This window comes from Chelonia mydas, chromosome 1, assembly GCF_015237465.2.
Source record: "Chelonia mydas isolate rCheMyd1 chromosome 1, rCheMyd1.pri.v2, whole genome shotgun sequence".
In the NCBI taxonomy this organism is placed as follows: Eukaryota; Metazoa; Chordata; order Testudines; family Cheloniidae; genus Chelonia; species Chelonia mydas.
The window spans coordinates 340,914,459-340,936,195 of NC_057849.1; the positions used below are offsets into that span (position 1 = coordinate 340,914,459).

A 21,737-nucleotide genomic window follows, 5' to 3' on the forward strand; every position below is an offset into this window, starting at 1 on the left:
CTCAGTTACCCTGGTGTAAATCTGGAGTAACTACTGATTGGAAACTGTTGAACAGAAGATCCACGGAAAAGCTCTTTCAGCTCTAGCCCTTTCCATACTCAAAAATTTAAGTGCTCTCTTTCCAAGAACTAGTCCAGGACCAAAGGGTTCCTAGCCCCACTAGATCACAAGATAGGGAGCCTTAAGATCATGTAATTCTGATTACTCTCTTGCTGAGCCACTTACTTTTCATTTGCTGATACCCACACACAGATGGAAAGGTCAGCAGAAGAGAGCTCTTATAGCAAAACCTAGCCTCACTCCCGCCTGGCCCAGCAGCATGTCTCAAGCCCCGGTTCATCAGTGCTAACAGTATCTTTTACATAAACCAGACACTGGAGGGGGACAAAGACCCACACGCTCCTATTGCAGCAAAACCAAAAGCTTCTTGAAAAATATTTAAGCCGATACCCCACGTGGAAGGGAGTCCTACCCAGGCCTCAGCTGGAAGGCTGGTGGCTGCAAAGGGAGTGACAGGGGCTACTGAGTGACAAAGCACTCTCTTCCCTGTCGCTCCTCAGCCACTTACAGTCACACGGCCAGCCCATGAGCAGCAACCTGGGACCAACACTCCTTAACTACTTACCTATCAGTAAGGGGTGATTTAGGGCTTAATCGATTAATGATCATAAAACACTGTGCAGCTCAGACAGAAGGTGGTACAATGAAATGCAAAGCAGTAGTACTGAAATGCTCCCTCTTCAGATATAGCTGGAGCACCAATCCCAGCTATGATATGGACTCCCTCCCTGACTCCTGGCAAGTCACTTACCTTCAGTGCCTCAGTTTCCCCATCAGTGAGAGGAGGAGAACACTTACACTGGGGGATGACAGATCAAGTCTAAAGTGCATTGCAGATGAACAGGTTTGCACATGTGCCAAATGCTGCTGACTATCAGATGTTGCCCTGACTAAGTCAATAACATACATTTTTTTTCTGATGAAACCGGGAGGTATAATTTACCTTTTTTTCAGAATGATGATACCTAGAACCATGCTCGCTATTAGAGAACCCTGGAGAGGTGGGGGGGGGGGGGGGGGGGGGGGGGGGGGGGGGGGGGGAGAGAGAAAAGCAAAACAAGGTCAGTGTGTCAGGCACCCGCCCAGAAATAGGAACACATTCAACAAGAAATCCTGTGTGCTCTGAACAGTTAAGTACAGTTCACTAATAGAAATAACAGCTTCAAGATAAGGACGGAGAGAGACCAAAATCAGAGAAGGACTGATTCTCATTGGACCCAGAGAAGAGAAGTAATAGGACTTGTGGGCGCAGCAGGGAAATTTAGGTTTTCTCCTTGTCGTATTTACGCTAAAACAGATACAAGGGCAGTTCAGGAAGAGAACAAACTAAAAGAGTTTCTGGCACCAACATTGTGGGGAACAAGCGTAGACCCTCTATCTATCTGGGGATGGCTCAGGAATGATAATGTTCAGGTGAGAGAACTACGAGGTTATCTAGCTCAGTGCAGGACTGGTTCCTAGACTGTATCCTCTTTTTATTTTATTTTTTAAACAGTCTAGATTTAAGATGTGTCAAGCCATTGGCCATCCACCGCTTCTCACGGAAGGTTACTCCACAGCTTAGTAAGCGATACCTGATACTCAAGCATTTGATACATTTCCTTTTTGCTTTAATGTAAGTTTACCTTGCCACTTGTTTTGCAGACATTAAAATTTGTGAAACTAACATGGACGGGGCAGCATTTTCTAACCCTGAGGTGCACCCACTAGGGGGGCATGAAGGACTAGCAGCGTGAGCACACACGCGTGTGCTGTGTGGGCCTTTAATACGGCATGGTGCTGCAGAAGGGAGGAGGTGAGAAGGGTTTAGTTTTCTTGAGGTGGGGCTCAGCTTTCAGGTGACATCTTCTTACCCAAATGATCCTGTTTGTACATTTCATGGCTCATTGGGTTAATACATCTCCCCATGCTAGTAGTTTTATTATGTCAAAGTGGAGCTCTCCTCCTCAAGCGGGCCTGGAGGGAGACTGAACAGACAGGTTCTGCTCCCCTGGGACACTGCATGCCCACACTGAGAGAAAGGCTGGCAGAGGTACTCACTGATCTGAAGATCATGTGGAGTGGCATGGCTATGTTTAGATTCAGGGCGTAGTTATTCACTACGCTGACCGTGAAGAACATGGCCACCATGATCAGGTAGTATCTGAAAGGGAAACACAAGGGGCTGGTCAGCAAAGCAAGTTGACGACCGGGAAGTTCCTTCTAGATGTTCTCTCATGCAATGCTCAGGCCGCGCTAATCTGTGAGCCCCAGAGACTCAAGTTCTCTGCTCATCCTCCGAGCAGGAAAAGCCCAGGCGGTGCAAGTCTCCCTCCCTTACGCGCAACAGTGCTCCCACATCTGCTCCAGGGTGGGTGGGGAATTCAATCTCCATTGTCTCCGTAAGTAGACTGTTGGTGCCAGCAATGAGACCAACTGTGAACAGGCTGGTATTTAGCGATCCACTCGGCACCAGTCTGAAACCAAGTCGTTTCACACAGGCCATCAGGTCGCAGGGATCAGAGGTGGAAAAACCCATCAGGTTTTCTAGGCCACACTGCTGCCAATGCAGGATTATCCCCCACAGAATAAGTGGGGGTAAAAGCAGAATTTTTGCAAGACTTCTTTCCCCACAGATTTCCAGTGGGCCCCACTCATTACCAAACCCAAGAGAGATCCAGTCCCCTAAAAGTAACACTTGCTTACTGAACAGCTACTAACATGTTCCTTAGGAGAGAAGACTCTGAAAGCAGTTTCCTATTAATAGTCCTGGATAAATGAGTTCCTATTTTACCAGGCATGACAAGTTCTGAATGAGGTGTTGCTAACTCTGGAAAAGGAATGGGGTTTAGACAGGAGAAAAGGATAAGCTGTTTTATTAAACACGAAGAGATAACAGATATCTAGTCAATTCATGCCCAGCCAAAGCATTTAAGTCTACTGTACCTTATTGGGATGGCTGGCCGCTTCCTTCCGAAGTTGGCTTCAAAGATAAAACCTTCCACTGCTATAAATAAGAACTGTGCAAATGTCACTATGTTCCCGCATCCTGGAAACTCTCTGGATTTATGGGGAAGAGAGAGAAGGAGAAACATGACAACACAGAATATATTGTAACTGAATGCACCCAGGAGGAGACCAGTAGCTTACACACACTCATAGAGCCTTACCAGTGTTTACCATTCTAACACACCAGACAAGCTTACTTAGCATGGTTCTTACATAGCCCTAATCACTGCAGTATAGGCACCTCCACTGTAAATTCATATACAAACTACTCACAAGGATCACTTCACTCATCACTGGGACGTAGCAACCTCTGGGGAGCAGCTTGGCAGCTGTTTAACAGTGCACAGCAACACCACTCAGCAGGCTTAAGACAGGAAGTGAAGTAGGATATCATTTTCTTCTATATAGGTTTTTTGACCGCCAGCATCCTTGTATATCTGAGCACCTTCCAGTCATGTTATTCACATTGCTTAATGCAGCTGTCACCCGTGGCTCATTCTCTTATCCTTCCCCCAAGAGGAGAATTGTGCATGCGGTGGAGGGTTTGGGTTTGATAAGGAGAGAGATATTCTTTTTTATGTACACACTCTCTGTGTTTGCTAGAAAAGGCCGGTCAAAATGGTGCACCTTGCACTTGGAGAGGAAGGAGATAAGGTTTAGGATGGTCTTTAGTTCCTGGGGGAGTTTGTTCCAGTCTCAGACCAGCCCCTGGGAGAGCTCTGTCTCTTGAAGCGCTTTACCCTCATGGGAGAACATTTCACTGTGCCGGAGGAGCAGAGCTGTTGCCCAGAGTCCTCACTCTGGAGCGTCAGGCGATCTTTCAGATATCCCTGCCCCTGGCCACTGAACACGCTGAGAAGCAGGCCCGAGACCTTTAGATTGTTATCCATTGGAAACTGCAGTGAAAACTAGGAAAGAGAAACGACTAGCCATTTGGAATTCAGCTAGGACACCAGCGTTACTTACCTTGTGTTTGATTTTTGCAAGAAGGGCTTTGATCTTTAATCACCGTAAGAGGGCAGTGTTTCAGTTTTACATTTCTTCAGAAAGATTTGGGCTATGGTAGCACCTCTGTGCTAGGCCCTGTATGAACACAGTAAGTCAGTACGTACAGTGGCATAGGTCCATCTGCCACTATGCTGGGGCATTTGCTCAGTACTGACCCAGAGGGGAGAGTGCCACCTATTGGATCACTCATTTAAATGAAGCTTATTGAGATGAGCAAGCATACAAGATACAGTGCAGTCAGACGGACACCGGATCGGGCTTCACAGAAATAATGAATTTTTGTACCAGGTGTCCACTCCATCATATTTGTTTCTACTTGGTAGCAGGTTGCCACATCTTACAGTTACTGTTGTCGCCTCTTTCACTCCTCTCAGAGCCAGACTCAATTTTCCTTCCTTGCATTTCAACAGGAAATCTTTTGAAGAAGCACTTTTTCCACAGCTCAGGGTTTGGATGGTGGAACGGAAGATGTCTCCGTTTTACTGTGTCACATGGTTAACAGAGCTGTTCCTCCCTGCACTTCCAGTGTCTGATTGCAGTTCCATAACAGGCAAAGAGCCTATGTTCTGTCTCTCACTGAGCTAAGGCAGTCTGATAGGGTGAGGTTTCTGTGTATCACTGTTGTTTGCTGAGGGGTTTTTATTGTTTATTTGCTGTTCTTCCTGATGTACTGGATAGGGACTTGATTTTAGGGTTGGTGTGTCTTGAACATTCATTTCTGAGGGGGGTTATTTTATATCACTACGTTACCTTGATGCTAAAGAAGAGTGGATGGCTCATTTGGGCTCTTGTTTTAAGTTGTCTGGTATGGGTCTTCTAGTATCTTGGGAGGGGAGTAAGCATATGGTTATTTGCTATTTATGGCAGTAACTAGGTGTTTGCTTGAGACCTCCCATTCCAGAAATGATCGAGCCCAAACCTGCTTAGCTTGGGAGATCAGACATGACAACAGCATTAAGTGTTTGGTGCACATGGGATATTTAGTGCTGGAGTAGTGTGCTGGGCCCAGGATATCAGTGAGACAATTACTTCTCACCCACCTTGTTTCAGGAAGTGGTATTTAGGCAATGCAGGAACAACTAGAACGAAGCCAGTTTTTCTTGTTACAGTGTCAGGCTTCCACAAACTATTGGTAGTGATACACAGAATCCAATCCCTGAGATTCAGGCCCCTGCTGCCCGGTTCTTCTTCTCCCCCCAGGGACCAACCATCTCCCTACCCCTGGTGGTCACTAACTCAGGAGTCTGGATCACCGCCAGTGTAATATTCCTCCAATACTTGCCCCTTCAGTGCTCCCATCCCACCACAAGATTTGGAAGTCTAATGCTCCTGCACTAAATATAAAGTCTTGTTGAAATTGTAGAGCTCTGGGAGCAAATGGAGAAACCATAATTAATCTAAGAATCAAGCAATTACTCACAAGGGTGTGACTGTGTCCTGAGGTGAACCAACTACCGGTTGCATACATCTACTGTGTGTGTATGTGTGTGTGCGCGCACACACTGGAATAGCCAGGGCCAACATTCAGAAATTCTCCCAAGGAACTTTGATGCTGGGACAGGACAACATGCAGCTATCACAGAGCATTTGCTAGAGTACATGACTGGCTGGGAGCTCAGATGCAAGAGCAGCCCACTATGCTGTGCCCCTCCCCGCCCAATTGCATGCATGCATCATGCTGATTGTTGCTAGTTTATAGTCATAGGGGATAACTGAAAGTTGAGTTGACACTTCCCCTTTTCTGACAGTCTCTGAAAACCACCGACCCGTCTGATGCAACAGAGAAACCAGTGCAAAGGATTCTTGAACATATCTGAGCACTGGCTGTGACGAGCTAAAACTCTGGTGTTTCAGACTGGAGAGGACCCATTTTTCACTGATTTGCTGTCCAGTTGTGTCTAAGTTGCAAACTCAATTAACAGGAATGTGTAGACAAATATGTTGTTAGCCATTTGTAGGTCTCTATCTGGCCTTTACATTTGGTTCACATCCCACGACTGGTATGGGGTGATTTGAGAGGGCCTGGGAAAGAGGAATTAAAAGCCTGGTGGGATGCCAGAGTGGTCTCTGACTAGACTAGGATTTGGTCATTCATCTAGTCCATTCCCCTTCGCTCTCTCTTGAGCCACAGGAACTCTGCCTCATTACTCCGCAAGTAAAAGTAAGAAGTTAGGGACAAGCCCGGTTCTAAATTGTGTCGACATAAAGCTATCTGCAAATTTTACAAGACAAACAAATGAAAAACAGACTAACCAGCCACACACCCATATAACAGTATCCTGACACCTTGGCAGGTTTACAGAAAATGGCTAGGAGTCTAGTTATATCAATTAATTTTTGACAGCTATTTAAACTCTACCCAACTAGGCAATTCTCTTTCATTAGGACAATAATCCTCCAATAAATTTAAATTACATACAAATTGTAAGGCACCAGAAGGCTGGGTGGTTCTGGGTCTCTCATTTTGCTATTACATTAAGATCACGACCCTTTTTTGTTTCACTTCTCTTCCTGCCTTCTAGGAGACTGAATTTTCTCTTCTGGGCAGCCTGGTACAAAGTCCAGAATGCAGGATTTTTCCATAGCATGGGCTAGAACAATGGCTCTCAACCTTTCCAGTCTACAATACCTCTTACAGGAGTCTGATTTGTCTTGTGTACCCCCTAGTTTCACATCATTTAAAAACTACTTGCTTACAAAATCAGGCATAAAAATACAAAAGCATCACAGTACACTAGTACTGAAAAACTGCTTACTTTTTATTTTTAAAGTTATATGGTAAAAATGAGATCAACTGAAATACAAATATTGTACTTACATTTCAGTGTATAGTATATAGAGCAGTATAAACGAGTCATTGTATGAAATTTTAGTTTGTACTTACTTCACTAGTGATTTTTATGTAGCCTGTTGTAAAACTAGGCAAATATCTAGACGAGTTGATGTACCCCACAGAAGACCTCTGCGTACCCCTGGTTGAGAACCACTGGGCTAGAACTCATTACAGAGAACAGCTTTTCAGCCTCCTCTCTGCCCATTCCCAATCACATAACTGTTAGCGTCTGGGAACAACAGCAACTGTCTGGAAGAGGTAGCAGGAATCTCTTGATGCAATTTTGCAGCTGGAAACAACTAGAATAGCCAAAACTATGCAACCAGCCAGCTCTCAGCAGACCATTAGAAAGTGGACAACAGTTTGGGAGTCCTGGCATAATGGACTTGCTTATTCAGTTCATCTCATCCAAGTGACTGTTCCAATGTATTTCTATCTGTCGTCATGAAGGGACTGGCTACAGTGTCGTGCGCTCTCTTTCTCTCGCATTATGTATGTGTATATAGAGTACATCACCTGTCAGGCCTCCTTCATACATCATAAAGGAGAAGAGCCCATGTGCCCAATTCAAAAAGGGAAAAGTCCTTTTTGCTGGTCACCTTTAAAGAAGTCTGCTGCATGTTGACATTTTACATTTAGTGAGGATGATTCACCTGCAGTATTCTCAGGTGAAGTTTCAAAACACGGAACTCACAACTCTGGTTTGCTAAGTGGATTCATATGGATCTCTTTCTGATACCAAGCGTGATGCTTTGCTACCAGTATCCTCTTCTTTTTAGGTTATCATCTTAAGCTCTGATCCTGCAACCAGATCTACACAACTCATGCCTCAATATAGAACCTCATTGACTTGGGGCTTTAATTGCTTGAGCAGGGGCTAAGAGGCTTGAAAACCAATCTGTTAGGTTTGTATAGCTTGAAAGCTTGTCTCTCTCACCAACAGCAGTTGGCCCAATAAGAGATTGCAGCGTTGACTCTGAAATTTTCTGGATTTCCACTGCTTGCTTTTTTGATAACCACAAAATCCTCTCTGAGGTTTTTCATCCTTTTAAATGGGAAAATCTGAGCTCAGCTTCAACTCTAGCTTAATAAAACACTGCCATATGCCAATAATACTGTATAGTACTTTGCATTTTCAAATACTGTAGGGACATTATATATAGATTATGTAGGTAAACACTGGCATGTTACTGATGGGGAAACTGAGTCACAGAAAGGGGCTGTGACTTGCACAGGAGGCATTGCAGTGTTGCCAGCTCTCATGATTTGATCATAAGTCCCGTGTTATTTTTAGCGCCCGAGCTCCTTGAGTCATATGAATATATTAAAATCTCTGCTTTCATTTGAAACCCCGTCTCCCCCACCCACAAAAACCCTATGTTTTCAGAGAAAAACTTGAAAACATGACTCAAGTGCACCCTAAAGGCTCAAAAATGAGAAGGCAAATAAAAACATTAAAAAATAGTATTTCTGGAAAAAAAACCCAAAAACACAAGTGGTTAAGTCAACCATGATGTTCGGTGGTTGACTGTTTGATTTTTGAAAACCTGGGGTTGGCCATGCTGCCATGTACAGGGCTGTAAACCAGGATAAGCTGGCCCTTGACACGGACACACTGATGGCCTTGGGCACGTCACATGCCTTGCCTGATTTTTCTGACGTTCTAAGCACTCACACGTGCCACTGACTTCAGTGGGTGGTTAGTGCTACGGCTGCCTTCTGGGCTGACCCACTGGGGTCTGAACTGGGAACCTTCAAAGCGAAAAGCATTGACTGCTACAACTAGAGGTAAACAGCCAACGCTCCTGAGCTAGGGACTGTAACAATTCATATCCTCTGCAGACCCGCACAGAGGGAGGGAGACCTGATACACACCTCACCAGTGGGTTATATGAGGACCTCCAGGAAGGAAAAGAGACAGGTCATTAATTTCTTTGAGCCTCACTTTTCTCATCCACAATATGGGAGTCATGTCACAAACCTACCGCACAGGGGGCTTCCCCCCTCTGCTATCAGAGGATTTTCCTTCGCTCACAAGGAACAGTCTCTCCACATATTGCCATCATACGATAATGCTCCCATTTGCAGACCAGGCTCCGGTTACCACCATACGCTCTCCCCTTTCTTCTAACACAAGGGAGACCCTTCATGTCCCATTACACAGCTGTCTCCATCCCCATCCCATGCATGCCCAGGGCCTCCTGTCCCTATTATTTAGAAAACTATTTGCATCTGCCTATGAGTCATTCTGCAGGAGTGTTGGGACAAGAAAACAGACACCCCAACACATTTTAAGTTGCTGCTCCTGTTAAAATCTTATGTCCTATTCACTTCAGGTGCATTGCCACAGATGACAGCCCCCTTCTCTTTAACGCAGGCATGCATCCCAGGGGGAACATAGGCTCCAACAGGTGATGCACCCTCTTAAATTGCAGCATGGCCAGAAATTGGGGTCCACCCTGGGCTCCAAGCTTGATTGTTTAGAGGGCCCAGTCACAAGACTAGGGCACTAGGTAGCCATCTAGCTCCACATTGGGTTGGACTCTGGGATACAGGGCAGTCCCCCCGAACTCAGCATTAGATCTGCCAGATAAGGGATTACAATACTGAATGACATTGGGCTACGAACCGATCCCCAAGGAACAACACCAGAAACACCTTACTCAATGGCCCCATACACAGGATAGATAGCACGATGCTGAGCTATGGACTGAAATCCGAGGTGGGTCAAAGCACATGGTCATAACAGTGGGTGCAGGGTGGCCCCAGAAGCTCAGGGGTGAATCAGAGCCCACAGCCAAAGCTCTGGGCTGCCAGACGCCCATGGCTGGGAAGAGCACCAGGTGACAATACCCACACAAGGTGCAGACTCATCAAAAACTGCTTAGCCCCCCCACCCCCTAGCTTCACAGGTGCCCCCAGCCTGGGCCTTGACCTAGTGACCCCAGCACGGCACTCCTCACCCCAGCAGGCTGTGCACAGACCAGACTGCGCAATCCTAGGGTGCTAACAACTCAATGGGCCAGATGCCCCCAAGCCTAGGGGACAGCACAAGGACCCTGCCCCCGAAGATGCTACCACTCACCTGATTGGGAGCCCCCAGGCCAGGGACACTGCCCCTCACCCAGGCAGTGACAATACACCTGGCCAAGCAACACCAGCTCAGAAGCCCTGCCCGCCCCCCGCCCAGTAGCCACATCAGGAGCCATGCCCCCCTCCAAACCCAACCCAGCCCAGGAGCCACATCAGGAGACCTGCCCTCCCCCAACCGAGCCCAGCCCCGGAGCCACATCAGGAGACCTGCCCTCCCCCAACCCAGCCCAGCCCCGGCCCAGGAGCCACATCAAAAGCCCAGCCCCCACCCCCACAAACCCAACCCAGCAGCCCTGCCCCCCCCCAGCCCAGGAGCCCTATCAGGAGACCTGCCCCCTCCCCCCAACCCAGCCCAGGAGCCCCATCTGGAGACCTGCCCCCCCAACCCAACCCAGCAGCCCTGCCCCCTCCACCCCCAGCCCAGGAGCCCCATCAGGAGACCTGCCCCCCCCCAGCCCAGGAGCCCCATCAGGAGACCTGCCCCCCCCAAACCCAGGAGCCCCATCAGCAGCCCTGCCCCTCCACCCCCAGCCCAGGAGCCCCATCAGGAGACCTGCCCCCCCCAAACCCAGGAGCCCCGTCAGCAGCCCTGCCCCCCCCCCAACCCAGCAGCCCTGCCCCCTCCACCCCCAGCCCAGGAGCCCCATCAGGAGACCTGCCCCCCCCAAACCCAGGAGCCCCATCAGCAGCCCTGCCCCCTCCACCCAACCCAGCAGCCCTGCCCCCTCCACCCCCAGCCCAGGAGCCCCATCAGGAGACCTGCCCCCCCCACCCAACCCAGCAGCCCTGCCCCCCCGCCCCCAGCCCAGGAGCCCCATCAGGAGACCCCCCCCCCCAACCCAACCCAACCCACCCCACCCCACCCCACCTGGCCAGCAGCTCCAGGAAAACCACGTTGCTGCAGCAGCCGCTGAAGACCAGCCCGACGGCCAAGGCGCGGCGCATGGTAGCGGCTGGGGGCCCCGCTCCCACCGCCGCGCTGAGCCTCCCGCCGGCCCCGGCGCCACCAACCCGGCCGGCGCCGGCGCCATCCCGCCCCGCCCCCACCGCCCTGCGGTAGTTCCTCCCCCGCCCGCCTGCCGTGCGTCCCGACGGCCGCCCCGCCCGCGGGGAACTACAACTCCCAGCACCCCCCGCGCCCGGCTCCACGGGCCCCGGCGACTTTGCCGCGCGGCTCTGGGCTCCCGGGGGCTGATGGGAGTTGTAGTTCCTCGGCTGCCCGCGCTCACCTGGCCCTGAGCTCGCCCGTGGGGACGAGCTGTTGTAGCAACTGGAGAGGGGGCGGGGGAGGGGTGGGGGGAGGAGGGAGGCAGCCCCTGGCAGGCAGAGCAGCTCCCCACAAGGAGTGGGAAGGATTTCAGGCCCACAGGTAAAAGCTCACCGGGAGCGAGCCCCTTCTGGGCAGCAAGCTCGCGGGGCGCGTGCCCGCCCCTGGCCTGGAGCGGGAGGGGGACTCGGGCAGAATTCCTGCCCCCCCCGAGTTTTGCTCGATTGCTGGCTAAGGCTAGGCTGATCAGTGAGCGGATGAGCATTAATGAGCGCGAAAACTGGTGAAATGCCGACGGCGCGCTCGGTGCTGTACGGGGCACCGCTCTGGCCTGAAGAGCTTACCGCCTGGACAGGCACAGCCTTCCCCAGTTCCTACCCCCGCTCCCTGGGCCTGACCTTGGTGGGCCTTATTGGGAACGAACACCCTCCTACCCTACACCTTCCACCGAAGGCTCCAGGAGAGTCACCTTCTTCCTCTGCTTCTCGCCAGCGAGCAGAAGGTCACTGTCCTTTTATCTGAGAATAGCCCGAAAGGACAGACCCCAATGGAAGAGCTGGTAACGCCAAAGGTCTTACAGTACGGAGAGGAAACCAAACTGAATCAAAGATCATCAAAATATAAAATCTTACCTAGTCTAAGGTCTGGGTAATGGTCCCTCTAGGGGCCTGATCTCAAGGCTACTGAATTCCTAGGAAAGTCTCCCATTGACTGCAGCGGGCTTTAGATCAGGCGGTGGATGGAGTAACATTTGTTGTTACTTTAGAATGAGCAAGAACAAAATTCTTACATTTTCAGAGCAGCTGTGAGCTTGTTCTAGCCCCGTTTCCTGAGAGTGAAGCAAACTCTTTGTCCTTTAACAAGCAAACTAAGATGTCGTGTTCAGGCCACTGTGTTACTACTCTGCCTTAGCAAGAGTCAGAGCTTTACTGCTGCTGAGTTATGTGTCTGCTCCCTGCCACACCAGCCCGTCTGCTTCATCAGCACACTCTTCGACGCTGCCGGTCTAAACCTTGCCTTGCAGGTACCAATCAGGAAACCCCAGAGACGTCTCCCTGCAGTCTCCAGTCCCTCTCATAGGACACTCTCAGAAGTCACCAAGTTCGCTGTCTCCAAAGAGACAGAGCTGGTAGGTTAGCTGAAGACTTACACATCACTTTAATACACAGCACTGAGATGGTTTTGTAGTAAAATCAAGAATAGGTTTATTAATGAAGAACTGAGATTTACATGATACTAAGCAAGAGAAAAAGACAGGTCTGGTTACAAGTAAAACATGCTTTCCAGTGACTAAAATTTAATCTTAGCAAGTTACAATATTTGCTTAAGTAGTTTTCTTTCTTACATCAAGTTACCAGCATCACCAGCCTTCCAGACGAGGGGATCCTGCTTTCACAGGCTTACAGGGTGGTGCTGTTCCCTGTGTTCCCTACGTGGCTTTTTTGCTTCTGCTTATATTTCCCTCATTGTTTTGTCTCCAGAGCCAGGATGACCTTCTGCCGTCCTTCCCAGTCTGTGGACTTCCCATCCTCCTCCTGATTTCTATGTAAATAGGGTTTCCATTGTTTTGATTACATAGTGCTTAATTTAAACTGGAGACAGGTAGATAGCTATCTTCCATCCTGTCTGGGAGAAAGCCTGTTTCTCCCTTTGTTTGGGCATAGGCTTTCAATCATAATATCCGTGAGTGTCCATAATTGCTCATATAGTGTTAATACATACATGATATTAATCACTGGTGTGTCATGAAAGACCTCACTTGATACACTCTTATAGTACAGTGATGTTGTATACAATCAGTTGATTCAATTGCTTATTCTTTGAGGTTCAGAAGCCATGTTCTAACCCTGGGGTATCTGGACCCTGATGGTCACACAAACCTCTTACTGATTTCCAGCGAGGCCCCAGTGTAATTCAGTGAAAGGTTTTGCCGTTGACTTTAATGGGAAGAGGATCAGACATTAAAGGACTGGAGAATTTTGGCCCAGCAAGAAGTATTAGGCTGTAGAATAATCTCCCCAGAGAAGCAGTGGGAGTACTACTGCTTGACACACCTTTAAAACTAGATGGGACAAAGCACTGGGAAACTGTACAGCATGTTGCTTGGGAGAAGATAGAAAAGACTTTACATCATCTTGTCCATTCCTATGAGTCTATCAAATCATAAGCAACAAAAGATCTTGTTTTCATCCTTAGTCATTAAACCCCCAACACAAAACAACTGATATATATTGAGATAATTATCCCTACCTAGAAGGTTTCCAGAGTTTTTTACGAGGTGGGCATCAACAGGATTTTAGTAACATGGGTTTGGGAGCTTGATTTAAGTGCCAATCATTAACGTTCAAACTTTCATGCTCTAACTCTCCCCGAAAAACCTGGTTCCCCAGCCAGACCATACTTCCCATTATGTACCATGGACATACAAAGGCTGAACTGAACCTGGGTCTGCCATATCCCAGCTGAGTTCCCTAACCAGGGGTCTAAAGTTTGTAAGCAAGGCTTCTATCACCATCCTCTCCCATGCCTCCTTTGTGAATCTAGTCCTCCTTTGCATTTCTCAAAATGCCCAAAATGAAAATGAAAAATGTCAAGTTTCGTTTTGACCTGACTCGAAGTTTTTTTACTTTTTCATTGAACGAAATTTTTGAAAAATCTCGTTTTTGGTTCAGACTAAAATGAAATATTTTTCCCTCCCAGAATTGCTGCGAGCCGAAAACTCCATTCCTTGCCCAGCTTTAATCATGGGAGATGTAGTCCAGTCCGTAGAAGAGAATGGGGGCATGAGGTAGCCGAATTACCGCTCCCAAGAAGCTCTGCAGAGATATGTCCAAATCAGAATGTTGAGTTTTAATCCTTTTTTGTTTTTGTTTTTGTCACAATTTTCTTTGGAGAAAAATAACCTGTTTTCCAACCACCTCAAGTGAAAAGCGATTGAGTGGCAGTGTGGCCCAGTGAGTAGAGGTAACAGGGACTAACCTGTGGACTCAGGAACTAACACCCTGTCACTCAAATCCCCACCATTTCAGATCAATTGGGTGCTCAGGCAGTGGCCAGAGGAGGCCAATTAACTGCGTAAAGATTCAGCTGAGGGGCTAATTGGTGGAAGTATCCCCAGCAACTGGGACTAGATGAGCAAACAGGAAGGAAGTGCTGGGAGGAGAGCTGGGAGCCTGAAGGAAGGCAGAACAGGCTACTGCTATTGTACCTGTCCCCAGAAGAAAGTGGGGAAGCTGGCTACTGGCTGTAGATATAATAAAGTGTGGTGGTAGTGAAGAAGACCTGAAATGATTGTGACCTGGATTGTGGCCTGAAAGGACCCTCAGTGGACCACCCCATGACAGTAGGGCACTTGACTGGGACATGAGAAGCCTGTATTCTATTCCTGGCACTGGCACTCACCTGCTGTGTGACACTGAGCCAGTCACCTCACCTCTCTGTGCTGCAGTTTCCCCCTGCCTTTCCCTTTCTCTCTCTTGTCTATGTAGACTGTAAAGTCTTTGGGGGCAGGGACTGTCTCGTATTATGTCTGTGGCTACTGAAATGCAGCTAACACTAATTTTCTCCTCGTCTGACTACTGTCCAGGGACAAGTTAGCTCTGTTAGCCCCCCTGATGTTCTTGTGATGCCTGTGACAGAAATGGCAATCCCATGCAGTATCTTTGGGGACCCTGGCATTACATTTTGGAATGGTTTATGTATGATTGAGTTCTACTCCATGGGAGTGGCTTACCACAGCTCCTACAGGAACTAAAGACAGTAGGGGGTGGCTACCCCTGAGACTGTAAAGGACTCCAAAGAAGTTCCGGCCCCTGCAGTGGTTGGCATCGACTGGATCAGGCGGGTTTTCCAGAGACTAGGATACAAAGGAAGGGTTTTGCTATAAAAGGATGAGCTTGAACTGTCTCAGTGCCTTCTTTCTGATCCAGCAAATGGACAGGACCTTCTGTCCAAGGTGAGCCCCACCCCTTGCTAGGGCCCCATAAGACTGATGGGCGACTCCTGGTATGTTTTGTGTGTGTTTAAATGTGTGGGTTGTTTTTTATGTTTTCTCTGTAATGCTTTTGCCTTAAGAATAAATGTGCTTGCTTAGAAAGCACCGTGTGGAGGGCTGTGATGATACTGTTCATTGCACTCAGAGAGAGAGAGCAAAGTACAGGCGCTGGTTGTTAGGCTGACTGGTGTGTGGGATAAGCAGGGAGTGTAAGGCAGGGAGATGTGCAACCTTAAAACTCCTGGTCAGAAAAGTGTGGGACAAAGGTCCCTGCCCAGAGATGGGCTGGCTGGATACCTGAGACATGACTGGGAACTCCTGGATTGGACCACGGAGGGATGAATACAGATGCAGTTACCCTGAAATCGTGAAAATGCCTTCAGATGAAATCTCCTCCCAATATACCAGCTGAATTTCTCCTGTTGTCAGCTGTGTTTGATGACTAATAGTTGCCAATTTAATTCCTGCAATACAGTTTTTCCTCCCCTTTGGTGCTGGGTGCTTTGCAGGGATCAGACTTTTTTCAGACCCTGAGTCCAGCACCGCTGTGGTTTTCCAGCCGTCTCCAGACACGGAGTAATGGGCTTCTGGGCAGCTCTTTGCATGGACCATTCTAAAACTTGCTGATGGTGGCCCTACTGCATCAGCAATTTCTAGTCTTCCTTGCTGTGGCTTCCCACTGCTCGGGCAATTCCTCCTCATTGCCTGCAAATTTCACCTGGCCTGGGACCCACTCAGGAAGTGGTCTCATCTGAGCCACAGGTTACCTGCAAATAGCTTTTACTTGGGCCTCCTCTGACTTTTAATTTAATTTAATTTTATTTTTTTTAAAGCTACTTCCCTGGCAATTGTTTCTCTAAGTGCTGTATCTGGTACAAGGAGTCACCTGGGAGGCTGGGAATTAAAAGCAGATACCTTTAATGAAACTCCAGTTTCTACTTCCGCATTTGTAACTCTGTATATAGCCAGGCCCATAGGCTTATCCCTTGTGTTATCTCCCTTCACTAGCAGGTCATGAAGCTCTCCCGTTAAAGTGATTTTTTTCACCCAGGATTCTGCCATGGCTTGCCACTGGGCACACGCCCCCCGTCTGCATTGCAGTTCAGGATCTGGTGCAGCGGGTTCCGCTTCACATGAGCGGGAATTGACATTTGTGATACTGGCTGAAGACTGGTGGTGCAGGCCTTGAAAGTGAAGACAAGTAGCTTCTGTTTGATGCAATAGAGAAGAGGGAGCTGGTGGAGGGGTGTAAAGAGTGGGGTGACTCCGACCTGGGTCGAGGATTCCTCACTTCCTGCTCCCTAAGATGCTAGGTAGGTTGCTGCCTGTGCGCTTTTAAATATCTGCTGTGTACGCCCCAGAGGTGGCTGCATTTCAGTGGTGGGTAAAGTTACCCCTTCATGTGTAGTTTTTGTTATCAGTTTTGTAAAGCACTTTGGGGACTGTGATACAGGAGGGCCAGGGAGCAGTGGTAGACTGGTCGAGGGGAAATATATAAGCCCAAGGCTAATTAAGATGTGGTTCCCTGTAGACTAGGAAGGGTTGCTACAGGTTAACTGGAGCACCTGCAGTCAATTAAGGCCCTGTCAGGAACCTAATAAAATGCCCTGCTGGACGAGGACTAGGACTGGAGCTTGGAGGTGTGTTGTGAGAACTGAAAGACCAGAGAACCGAAGTAAGGGAGACCCTGCCCTGCAGGGCAGGGAGACTCCCTCCCCCAGCGTCTAAGGACCGAGGGTAACCCCACCCAAGGGGGAAGAGGGTAAGAAACCTGCAGGGGTTGAGAGGGGCTGCGACTCAGAATGAGGAGCAAACCCAGACCCCTCCCCTGCTTCCCTCTTCTACCACCTTCCCGGGCCACTAGCGGGGCCTTCGGCCCCCAAGAGCAGGGGCAAAGAGTGGCATCCTAGCGCCCCCCCCCCCCCCCCCCCGGAAAAGCGCAGGACCCACCATATGAACATTGGCCATCTTGTCACAGGATCCTCAGGCTGAAAGGCACTGTTTAAAGTGTGTGAGCCTGTGACGCTTTCCTCAGGGAGCCCAGAACCATAAGCCACTGTTACCACTCTGCCTTAGCAAAAGAGAGTTTTGCTGGAGCTCAAACTGTGTGTCAGCTCCCGCCTCACCAGCAAACTGCTTGAGAGTCTGCCAGTCTAAACCTTGCCTTGCAGGTAACATTCAGTGAACCCCCGTTCCCGAGTTCCCCAGAAACGTCCCTTTCACTGGACACGCTCAGAAATTACCAGGTCCACTACCTCCAAAGAGACTGTGCACACACCAGCTTGTTGTCTCAGCTGAGGACCCACACTTCACTTTAATACACAGCACCGAGAGGGTTTATTGTAAAACTTAGCATACAGTTTATTAATCAAGAACAGAGATTTAAGTGGTACTCAGCAAGAGAAAAAGAGACATGTCTCATTACAAGCAAAACAAAAATAGCACACTTCTTAGTGACTAGAACCTAACTTTAGGAAGCTACAAGCTTTGCCTAAGCAGCTTTCTCACTTACATCAAGCTACCAGCAACTCCAGTCCCTTGGGCAGGGGGACCCACCATTCACAGAATCAGAGGGTTCTGTTCCCTTTGTCCCCTAAGTGATGGATAACAAAGAAATCCCTCCTTTCTTTCCTTTTATAGTCCAGAAAACCTTGGAAATGTATTCTTTGAAAAGTAAACCCAGACAGAGTTCCTCTCCCTGGCTGCTGGTTCTTTGGGTTGCAAGCGCCAAGCTCCTCCTTCATCCACTGCTCAATTCGCTTTTTCAGTTGGCTTGATCACTTTGGTGACTTGAGATGCAAATGTACTTCTGTTGTCCTTTGCTTGTTAGCTTGATCCAGGCAGATGGGTAAATCCACATTCCGTTGTCTAGGGCGGTCTTGTTTATCAACTGCCTCCACAACTCATCTTTTAAGAACATATTTCCAGCACACATACCTTACTCTTTACACACAAGCCGTGCATACATCACGCAATGACAGTTGTGACCAGCGGTTCACCAGTTTTTAAGTGGTACCTTACAAGATACTGTTTGGCTAAAGATTCTGACGACAGGGTGTTAGGTTGGCAAAAAGGCATTCGTAGGATCACAGGGCCTGATCCAAAAACCTATTGAAGTTGATACAAAGGATCCCATTGATTCCATTTAGCTTTGGGTCAGGCCCTCTGTTATGCGTTTATATATTATTAAAAAGCAACACAGTTCAATAGCAGCGAACAAAGAAAAATAGTCTCGCTCACTGGAGCGTTTTAGTGTGTCCAGGACTTTGTACCTGCGATTCCTCAACTGCTGTACAGGTCAGAATGATTGATCTCTCTTCCTGTCATTAATAACCTCTTGCAGACTTGTGTTCAGTTATTCTTGTTCTCTTTCTAGTCACTTCCTCCTCGCTTCAAAGTTTTCTCTCCCGCGATAAATCTGCTGCCCCTCACTTCCTGAGTGCGTTGCCGCAGAACGAATTGCTTCTTTTGAACCGCTCCAGCTTAACAATAAAAATAAAGTCTCGGCTCATAAAACATCTGACCATTTTCTTATTGCTTGGCACCCGTGGAAGGTTACCCTCATCTGGCTGGCAAGCACTTCCAAAGCCCCTTCCAACATTTCAGTTACAAGGAGAAGTTCTTTTGCGGGGAGGGAGAGGTTGGGGAACTGCCTGGCTCAGGAGAATAATGAAGAGAAATGGAGCCCTTTACCTCTTTGTTGATCAGCTGCAGCCAAAAATCATTATCATCTGACAGCTCAGAGCAGTGGCCTACATAAACAGAGTTATGGTCCTTAGTCCAGTTCCCAGCAAACAGGTGTTCACGTCATCACAAAATCTACCCTAGCAAATGGCCTCTATCCTTCTGAGCAGTATAAAGAAAGAGACTAGAGACGTGTCTACACTGCAATTGGGGTGTGGCTGCAGCACGTGTAGATGTACCTGAGCTAGTTTTAATCTAGCTAGCTCAAGTAACAACAGCAGTGAAGCCTACCCGCACTCCTCAGGCTCCGGAGTCCGAGCTCCAGCTCGAGCCACGATATCTGTGTAGCTATTGTGAGCCTGAGCTCTGAGACTTGCTACCATGCATTTTAAAAAGCAATGTAGATGAACCTGGGTTGTGCCAAGGCAGCTCGCCTCTACTGCTGCCCAAGCTGCTGTGACTTCCTTGATATCGTTACTCAAGCTAGCTAGATCAAAGCTAGCTGGGCTATATCTACCCATGCTAGAGTCACTCCTCTGTTTGCAGTAAGGATCAAAAGGGTCAATCTCTGGACACTGTGAACGAAGCTTGCGTTATCTTTGCCTGACTTCTACCTATGAAGGTTTCTGTTCCCGGACAGCCAGTCTGGCACTTTTCACCAATACTGACATTTCATTTAAAAAGAAAAGGAGTACTTGTGGCACCTTAGAGACTAACCAGTTTATTTGAGCATGAGCTTTCGTGAGCTACAGCTCACTTCATCGGATGCATAGCTATGCATCCGATGAAGTGAGCTGTAGCTCACGAAAGCTCATGCTCAAATAAACTGGTTAGTCTCTAAGGTGCCACAAGTACTCCTTTTCTTTTTACGAATACAGACTAACACGGCTGTTACTCTGAAACATTTCATTTAAAAAGATCCTCACCCTAAGATTTGTTTAAACCTCATTTTGCCTCCCATGATTTTGTTTTAATCCTTCTTTCCCTTTTGGTCTGATCCTGCACCCACTGAAGTCGGAGTCAAACCTCCCATGACCTTCGCTGCAGCAGGACTGGTGTTACTTTGTTGTGGTCGCTAACATGTGTGCTCTGCCTTCATGGATGATTTGTGGCCATTTTAATAGCTAGACTTCGCAGAATTCGACTTTATTTTTTTGAGGATTTTAATGGATAACATCAATGTTTATTTTAAGCATTTTAAAAGATTTTTATCCATTTAAAATTTCAGTTGTGCAAAATTATGGGTCTTAAGCATTTCCCCCCCTATTTTTTATCAATTTAAATTTTCACAGTTATGGAAAATTATAGGGGATCAGACAATTATTTAATGACAGCAGATGCTGAGATTCAAAAAGTTAAAGCTTTAAAACTGCTAAAATGCAAACTGTCGAGGTCCCCTCTCAAATATACAAAATATATATCCTTAAATCAAACTCTAATGATTTCGCAAGCAGCATTTTTCTTACTTTGCCCCTCTGTACATTTTGATTATTTTCTATGGAAATATTTTTTGTGGGTTTCTGTGTTTGCAGTGAAATTGATGTTTATTGACATTTACTGATTTAAAAAAATAATTGAATCCTTCTAAGCCCATTACAAGTGTGTACAAGATTCACTGAGACCTAGAACTCGGAATGGTGGTTTATTCTCTGTTTTTTAAATAGATAGTATTCTGAGGCCGTTCTCAGACTCACAAAACTGTTATGAAAGTATTTGACAATGAGAGATCTTAGATTCTGATCTGAGGCCTTGCCTGTAGAACTAAATGGATTTAAAGTCTATTAGTTATTATTTGTCTTATGGTAGTGCTCGGGGACCCCAGCCATGGGCCAGAACCCCATTGTGCTAGAAGTTGTACAAGCATAGAACAAAACTATGGTCGCCGCCGCAATGAGGGTACAATCGAAGTATTGAATCTGAGGTTGGGTGTACACTAGAAAATGAGGTTGGCTTAATGAAGTCACTCGGGGTTTGAAAGTGCAGAGGGTGCTAGGTCGAAGGAACTGCATTATTCTAACTTTCTGCAGAGATCTTTGAGATAAAAGGCAGTTTTTGGTAGATATTAAGGTCAGAAGGGGCCATTATGATCATCTAATCTGACCTCCTGCACAACGCAGGCCACAGAATCTCACCCACCCACTCCTGCGATAAATCTCTCACCTATGTCTGAGCTATTGGAGTCCTCAAATCGTGGTTTAAAGACTTCAAGGAGCAGAGAGTCCTCCAGCAAGTGACCCGTGCCCCATGCTACAGAGGAAAGCGAAAACCCTCCAGGGCCTCTTCCAATCTGCCCTGGAGGAAAATTCCTTCCCGACCCCAAATATGGCGATCAGCTAAACCCTGAGCACCCTGGGCAAGATTCACCAGCCAGATACCCAGGAAAGAATTCTCTGTAGTAACTCAGATCCCACCCCATCTAACATCCCATCACAGGCCACTGGGCCTATTTACCATGAATATTTAAAGATCAATTAATTGCCAAAATCATATTATCCCATCATACCGTCTCCTCCATAAACTTATCGAGTTTAATCTTAAAGCCAGATAGGTCTTTTGCCCCCACTGCTTCCCTTGGAAGGCTATTCCAAAACTTCACTCCTTTGATGGTTGGAAACCTTTGTCTAATTTCAAGTCTAAACTTCCCGATGACCAGTTTATATCCATTTGTTCTTGTGTCCACATTGGTATGAGCTTAAATAATTCCTCTCCCTCTCTGGTATTTATCCCTCTGATATATTTATAGAGAGCAATCCTATCTCCCCTCAACCTTCTTTTGGTTAGGCTAAACAAGCCAAGCTCCTTGAGTCTCC

The 21,737-nt window shown here is 47.6% G+C and overlaps 1 protein-coding gene across 4 annotated transcripts in view; it reads right to left on the bottom strand.

The window, feature by feature from the left end:
* Positions 1 to 11,014, bottom strand: part of SLC35B4 (solute carrier family 35 member B4) — a 36,655-nt gene extending 25,641 nt beyond the window's left edge. For 3 of the 4 annotated variants that reach the window (XM_043520921.1, XM_037889380.2, XM_043520915.1), the window contains exons 1-4: positions 10,851 to 11,014; positions 2,986 to 3,099; positions 2,101 to 2,203; positions 1,004 to 1,053 (exon numbers count right to left, since the gene is read on the bottom strand). In XM_043520921.1, coding sequence (XP_043376856.1) covers positions 1,004 to 1,053; positions 2,101 to 2,203; positions 2,986 to 3,099; positions 10,851 to 10,927 — 344 coding nt within the window. In that variant the 5' untranslated portion in view covers positions 10,928 to 11,014. Of the gene's footprint in view, positions 1 to 1,003; positions 1,054 to 2,100; positions 2,204 to 2,760; positions 2,870 to 2,985; positions 3,100 to 10,850 lie in introns of those variants that run through there. The other variant, XM_043520917.1, reaches the window with a different exon arrangement.
* Positions 11,015 to 21,737: the final 10,723 nt, after the last annotated feature.